The sequence below is a fragment of the Poecile atricapillus genome, chromosome 7 (genome assembly GCF_030490865.1).
Source record: "Poecile atricapillus isolate bPoeAtr1 chromosome 7, bPoeAtr1.hap1, whole genome shotgun sequence".
Classification (NCBI taxonomy): domain Eukaryota; kingdom Metazoa; phylum Chordata; class Aves; order Passeriformes; family Paridae; genus Poecile; species Poecile atricapillus.
This window is the reverse complement of record NC_081255.1, coordinates 20,048,055-20,055,482: the sequence shown is the minus strand read 5'-3', so window position 1 is coordinate 20,055,482 and position 7,428 is coordinate 20,048,055. Positions and strand designations below refer to the sequence as shown.

General features: G+C 40.3%; 1 protein-coding gene across 1 annotated transcript; it reads left to right on the top strand.

Moving 5' to 3' along the window:
* Positions 1–2,281: 2,281 nt before the first annotated feature.
* On the top strand, positions 2,282–7,357 carry RPF1 (ribosome production factor 1 homolog). The gene is made up of 9 exons (XM_058842796.1): positions 2,282–2,478; positions 2,561–2,617; positions 3,747–3,827; positions 4,208–4,303; positions 5,021–5,174; positions 5,723–5,805; positions 6,182–6,363; positions 6,450–6,576; positions 6,938–7,357. Exons 1-9 carry the CDS (start codon positions 2,323–2,325, stop codon positions 6,977–6,979), a joined length of 978 nt encoding a protein of 325 aa, XP_058698779.1. The 5' UTR covers positions 2,282–2,322; the 3' UTR covers positions 6,980–7,357.
* Positions 7,358–7,428: the final 71 nt, after the last annotated feature.

Below are 7,428 nucleotides of genomic sequence, written 5' to 3'. Positions count from 1 at the left end.
TGGAATGAATGTCTTCATTCATCACTATTCACAAGAGAATTTGCTTGTTGAGGGTTTTTTGTGTATGTGTGGGGGGGGGGGGGGGGGTGTTGTTTGGGTTTTAGTGGTTTCTTTCAGTTGTTTTGTTTTTAACCAAGCAGCTTTTTCCAAAAGACGGTTTCTTGACAATCCCACAAAAATTGTAAAATAAGAGTACCCTGGTAAAAATGTTATTTGCACAGAACAGAGTTCATAGATAAAACAAGAAAAAGACATTGGAATTTCTATGAAAAAAACTAAAGTAATATTATGCATGCATTTATTAGTTGGGCCTACAATTAAAGTTATAATTGTACCTTGTCAGTGATCTCTACCAAATCCTCAATGTGTTTCTGGTGTCTTTTTGTTGTCCCTCCCCTGCCCTAGGAAGTTCTGCTATTATTGTGTATCATTATTTTGTTCCTGTGAGTCGTTGGAAGACAGGTATTTGAATAATATTAGGAGGTTGTCATCTCTCTCGCTAGGAGGGAAAAAGATAATGTGTTTTTTCCTCATGTGAGCACTCAGTGATCCCAACAAAAACAACATTGCAAATTGAAACTACAAACAACACAGAACTACCTGTATGCTCTGCTAATAGCAGTGATGAAAATCTCTGCTAATAACTTGAGAAATAACCTTGCAATCTCTGACATCTGCATCAGCTAAAGCAATAAAGTTACAGCAAGTCCTTGGTTAACATATTCTCAACAAAATCCTCTAAACCTCAATTACCATGGAAACTACTTATCCTTAAGGCAGTAAGGATAGCTGAAATATTTTCTCCTGACAAAAATGGGAGTGAGGCCAGAAATATATGGGATTGTGCATAATGAGGCCTTTGATCTTTCATTTACATTTGTATTAAACAGAAGTAATCTCAATGAAGCAAGTTGAGTTGCAGAACAAAATTTGTTTTTAGGACAGAACAAGGTTTAAGACATTCTCTAGTTCTGATTATTTCCAGGTATTTTTTCCATTATCTTATATTTATGTTAACAGATTTCTTTTTCCCTTTTCTACTGAGAGAAACATAGTAAGGAAAAATACTACTTGTATATAAAATGAGTAGACATCAAGCTTTAAAAAATGCTTGGGACAAATGGAAGTAATCAGTTCCACTGAGGTTCAGAATTTTGCAGTCTGAGATTTAAAATGCCTTCAGTTTAGACCAGGTCCCCCCAAATCCCTGAGTACTCAATTTCTAATTTCTAAATTAATTTCTAAATTTCTGTAAATTCTGTAATTTCTAAACACTGTGTAGTGTTTGCTGTGCAGAAACATTTACACACCCCTAAGCATGAAAATTAGCTCAGGAATAGAAAACCTCATTTCTGATTTTTTGTAAACTGAATCTCTAATTTGCTGTAGGAGTTCTTGTTTCATTTCAACATCAAGTTTTAACAGACTTTAATGGAATAAAAATAACTTTTGGGAACATTACCATCAAAACCCCTATGGTTCCTAAGTAGCAGATGCTCCCCAACACTTAAGTCACTGTGAGCAAAAGTCTGAATGTGAAAGTGTGCACATGGGCAAGCACTGCTGGGCCATGATGTTACCTGCATTAACATAAACCCATCAGTGTGTCATGTTTGCTCAAAGCTTCCGACTCTGACAGCTAACTCGGTTTAAAAATTACACTGTAGCAATAATCCCTATCAGATACACTGATCTTATCTCCCGGTTCTGTCTGCTGAGCAATGAGCCCGAACATGTCGTGGGTTGAGAGGTGACTGTGTGGAGCAGGCTCAACCTTCAGTACTGTGTGCAGTTTTGGGCACCACAATGTAAGAAAGACATTAAACTGTTAGAGAGTGTCCAGAGGAGGGCAACAAAGGCGGTCAAAGGCCTTGAGGGGCAGCTGTGTGAGGAGGGGCTGAGGGCCCTGGGTCTGTTCAGCCTGGAGGAGACTGAGGGCAGAGCTCACTGCAGTCACAGCTTCCTCGGGAGGGGAGGGGGAGCGGCAGGCACCGATCTCTGCTCTGTGGTGACAGCGACAGGACCCGAGGGAATGACCTGAAGCTGAGTCAGGGAAGGTTTAGGTTGAATATCAGAAGTTTCTTCACCTAGAGGGTGGCTGGGCACTGGAAAAGCACCAGCCTGACAAGAGTTCGAGAAATGTCTGGACAACGCTCTCAGGCACATGGTGAGACCCATGGACTGCAACACGGAGTCCCTGAAGAGCGCGGCCGCCCTCCCTGCCTGGAGCGACCCCTCAGCCCCGCGCTGCGCATGCGCGGCGCCGCCCGGCGGGCAGAGGCCAGGGGTGAGGGGTCGGCCCCGCCCCGCGGCAGCAGCGCCATGGCGGCTGAGGGCAGCGGGCCCGTGCCCGGGCATGGCAGCGGCGCGCCCGCCCCGGAGCGGGTGCTCTTCCCGCCCACCTTCAGTGTGTCCGAGATCAAGAACAAGCAGCGGCGGCACTTTATGTTCCTTCGCTGGAAGCAACAGCAGAGGAAGGTGGGGCGGGCTGTTGCCGGCGGGCGGGGGAGGCCCAGGGCTGGTGGGGCTGGCTAACGGAGCGCTGTCCCTCTGCCCGCAGGAGAAGTTGGCCCTGAAGAAGAAGCGGAGGAAGGAACGAGAGGCCCTCGGAGACAAAGTAAGGGCTCCGGCTGCAGGAGCCGGTGTGGCGGCGAGGCCGCTCCTGCCCCGCGGCGAACGGGGCACGGCTCGCCAGGGTGAGAGTCCTGCAGCTCTGCCCGGAGCTAGGGCTCCTCACCTTGGTCACCCAAAGGGTTTTTCCACAGTCTTCAGAGAAGCGGAGCAGTGAATCCGCTGAGAATGATAAAACACTGCAACAGGCTGCCTAGAAAGGTGGTAGATGCCCCATGCCTGGAAACGGTCAAGGCCAGGTTCGAGGGGCTCAGAGCAGCCTGATGTGGTCGAAGATGTCCTTGCTTACTGCACAGGGGTTGGAATAGATGGCTTTTAAAGGTCCCTTCCAGCCAAACCATTCTGTGATTGTATGCTCTCTGTGCTCACAGGCTGTGGTAGCCTTCAGAGACACTGTTGTCTAGCAGAGGTATCAAACACCTGACCTCAGAAACCTTGTTGCTCCTGTGTTAAATGATGCTTAAACAGGCAGAGTGAGTTTTAAACTAATGACATAAAACCACTCCTGAAAAGTTGTCTCTGATGTGATTGTGGTGGCATTTGTCTTGATATTATTAGGAATTATATTCTAATAGTAATTTCTGTATAGCTTCAAACAATCAGATCTGACCAAACCATGCCCAGACCAGTTATCTGCTGGATTCCAAGCCTAGTAATGAACAAAGGTTTTGTTTCCTTCCCTGGACTGATTGAAGGTAGTCAGAGAGTTCCTGTATTACAGTAGGTTCACAAGAGTAGTGTAAGTTAACAGGGTAAACGTTAAAGGCTATTAGTCATTACATTCTAGATATCAAGGTTAAAAAGTATTGCTGTTGAAAGCAGGATCTTTTTCTTCCATTGAAGACATAAAAGTGGAAAGGAAGTTCCCCTCTGTATTTGTTTTGTTTTAAAAAGTGACAGTGGTTCTAGTGGTACTTTTCTGCATCTGATGCTCTCTGGTGTCCCAATACCCGTGCATATTTTTAATCAGGGTTATGTAACTCCTTTTTAAAAGTTGTATCAAATAAACAATACTTCCAATTTGTGTAGAAATATACACAATATCGTGCTAGTATAAATGTGGTATTTGCAATGCATTTAATAATGACATGAATGTGTTAATAAATGTATTTTAGGCACCTCCAAAAGCCATACCAAAGACTATTGAAAATCAGCGAGTGTATGATGAAACCACTGTAGATCCCAATGATGAAGAGGTAACTGGTTTTGTTTCTGCATGTGTGATTAAGTTAACCCTTTTTTTTCTAAGAAGGGACATAAACTGATCAACGAAACTGAACATTCGCCACTTTCCTGTTAATTTTCTGATTAATTACTTTTTACACATGATGGGTTTACTAAGAGGTGATGTCATTCTTTTGTTATGTGTATTAAATAATTGCCTTTTGCATTACTGGTAGTGGTAGTCAAAGCTGCCCATGTTCATCACACTAGATCCTGAAAAACATCCAAACCACACGCCTTCGGATGATTACTTACAGAATAGGTCTTGTGAATTGAAATTTAGATCAGATTGAACAATTGTTCCTCACTTACCTAATACATGGTGGATTTAACAAAACTTCTGTTCTTCCAGGTTGCTTTTGATGAAGCAACTGATGAATTTGCACCATACTTTAATAGACAGACAGTTCCCAAAATTCTTATTACAACATCAGACCGACCTCGTGGGGTACGTATGTTTACCTTGGAAAGTTCTGAGCAACCAACTGGTTATAAGATACCAGGGCTTTCATCCTATGATTGTTGCATTAAAACTGAAAATAATAGCATTCACATGGATTTTTTTCTGTCATTTTATTTAGTGTCCAGCAATAACCTTGTATGTAATCTGTTGGTCTCTCTAGCACTGTTTGTTTCCTCTATATAAAAAAAAAAAAACAACCTTGTGCATGTGTTCTTGTATTGAAATGATTAGCATTGCCTGACTGGAGAGATTACTGACATTTGTGAAAACCATAAAAGAAATTGCTTTAAAAATAAGAAAAAATACACTTCAGATGGTTTATCTGAAAACTGAGTTCATGAGGAAACAGTTATATTGCATCTTGAGATGCTGTGAAATTTTTGTAAACCAGTGTCCTTTATAAATGATGAATGTGGAGATTATGCTTTTTGCATTTTACTGCTTTTCTGTGATGGAGGGAGGGGGAAAAAAAGTCCTTAAAAAAATCTCTGGTGTGTACATCCTTGACTGCAAATAGATGTTTTTGCACTAACTGAACAAAGTAATTTAATAAAGTAATTTAATAGCTTATTGTCAAAACTTTATAGATACTGGAAGTAGTATATGCTCAGAGAGTGTAGTTGGAACCAACCCTGTGTTCTCCTAATAACTGAATTCAGTGGGGAATTGCCCACATTGCAATTTAACTCCCCTGTTTTGCAGAGAACAGTGAGATTCTGTGAGCAGCTGGCTACTGTTATACCCAACTCACACGTCTACTATCGAAGAGGACTGGCTTTGAAAAGAATCATTCCACAGTGCATTGCGAGGGACTTCACGGATTTAATTGTCATTAATGAAGATCGCAAAATACCAAGTATCCTTTTGTGTATTTATCAGGGAAAGGAAACGATTCTGTCATGTGCATCAGAGATCTACTTTATTCTGTTTTCTTCCTCTTCACAATGCAAATTACAGATCTAAAAAATCACTGTGCTGACTTGAGTGTCTGATGGCTAATGGAACTTGGAATTACTAAAGAAAGTGTGTAGATATGTTGGCACTTTTTTGTTTGTACTGCATGAATAAGTACTGTTACTATTTTAGTAAATTTAACAGTTTGATTAATTAACAAGTTTTTCTGACCAGGGAGATCCATTCTGTTTTTCTGGCTAGATAAAACATCACAAATTTGTTGAATGAGAAAGCAAGAGAGGATAACCCTTGTTAGCAGTTGAAACAAAATGTAATGGACATCCTTCAGAAAGCTAGTTAACTAGTTTGGGAATGTATGTTTGAACATAAAACAAAACCTTGGGCATATAGATCTAAACCTCTAATATAATACTGTATTTTGCATAGAATGTTCCTCTGTAAATTACATGCTCAATTTTACCAGCCTTTTTTTTTTAACTTGGTGCACAGATGGTCTTGTTTTAAGTCATCTGCCTGATGGTCCAACTGCTCATTTTAGAATGAGTAGTGTGCGTTTGCGTAAGGAAATAAAGGTGAGACTCCAAATGAATTTGAGGACTGGGTTATCTGTTGGTTAGTGATAAATACAGCCAGTCTACTTCAACTGTCAAAACTGCAGTTTGATATGATTCAGCTTGATCTGGTAAATGCACTTTTTTGGTAAGCTAAAAGGAAGTGTATTCTACTTCATAAGCAGCATATTTCCATTTTCAAGCTTATTTGCTGTATTGTTGAACCAAAGATGCTTACATTACTAGCTGCTCCTTTACTTATGAACTTAGGTTGTGTTTGAAAAAAATATTAGGGCATGTTTTTGCCCATATTTCTATTTCAAACACTTCCTTAATAATACATTAAAATCCTTTTGCATTCAATCTGTTCTTTGCATTCTTATTACCTTCATTCCAGCGAAAAGGGAAGGAGCCCACAGAACATGTCCCTGAAGTGATCCTGAATAATTTCACAACGCGGCTTGGCCATTCCATCGGCCGCATGTTTGCTGCTCTCTTCCCACACGATCCTCAGTTCATTGGAAGACAAGTAGCTACATTTCATAACCAGAGGGACTACATCTTTTTCAGATTCCACAGGTGATGTTTTCCACAAAACTCATTTACAAGTGGGAGAGAATACTCTTGTAGCTTAATTCCTAATTTTAAATCTTCTCTTCCCCAAGATATATCTTCAAGAGTGAAAAGAAAGTGGGGATTCAAGAACTTGGACCACGTTTTACATTAAAACTGAGGTCACTTCAAAAAGGAACCTTTGATTCCAAATTTGGAGAATATGAGTGGATTCATAAGGTATTCTTAGTACTGGTAACAGTCCTGCTTGGAGTGCTAAATCAGACACGAAATGAAAATTTCAACAAAAATCTTACCCTAGAAAAGTGGTATAAATGCAGTTCTCAGTAGTGAAAGTGTTTAACTGAAGTAGAGGTAAATTTTGAGAAATATGCAAAGCAGAAACATTCTGCTGTATTTCAGGTCAAAAATAGCAAGGATGATGATTGTCAATATACCATACTACTACTTATTTGCAACTACTGTACCATAACTCTTTCACTGTTCACTCTGCTATAAAATGGAGTGGTCATCCTCGCTTGTTTGTGTTTTATCCTGTTGCATGAACTTGCAGATTAACAACTTTTCTTTTAAATTTCAGCGTCGAGAAATGGACACAAATAGAAGAAAATTCCACTTATAAGTGAAATCTGCCAATTGCTGGTGACCAGGAATACAGCAGCTGCTTTGAACTATGGATTTTCTTGGACTCCTAACTAATGAAAATGATACTGAATGTTCTGTCGGCAGAAAGACAAAACAGCAAACCTTAAAACTTTCTACAGCAGCAATCAAGTAGGATGTGCCTTTCTTCCTGTTTGTAGCCAACATGACAAGGACAGTGACCTTTTCCAGTTTAGCAGGAAAAATTATGGCTATGTTTGAGCAGCTTGTCATTTAGCAATCACAAAGGATTTGCCAGAACTGCTGCTGTGCTGCAGAAACAGATTATGCCTCACAACAAAGACAGCAAATATGTTGGTTAAAGAAATTTTCAAAATAAAGTATTTCTAGTTTTACAGTTTGTTTTTATTTTTTCTGTTAGCCCAGACATCTTCAATCAGGTAAGAGATAAATACTTTAAACTTTTGT

Coding starts and splice junctions, on each gene's coding strand:
- RPF1 (XM_058842796.1), top strand. CDS start 2,323: ATGGCGGCTGAGGGCAGCGGGCCCGTGCCCGGGCATGGCAGCGGCGCG. Junction 4,304..5,020: donor CATCAGACCGACCTCGTGGG/GTACGTATGTTT, acceptor CCTGTTTTGCAG/AGAACAGTGAGATTCTGTGA. Junction 5,175..5,722: donor TGAAGATCGCAAAATACCAA/GTATCCTTTTGT, acceptor CTTGGTGCACAG/ATGGTCTTGTTTTAAGTCAT.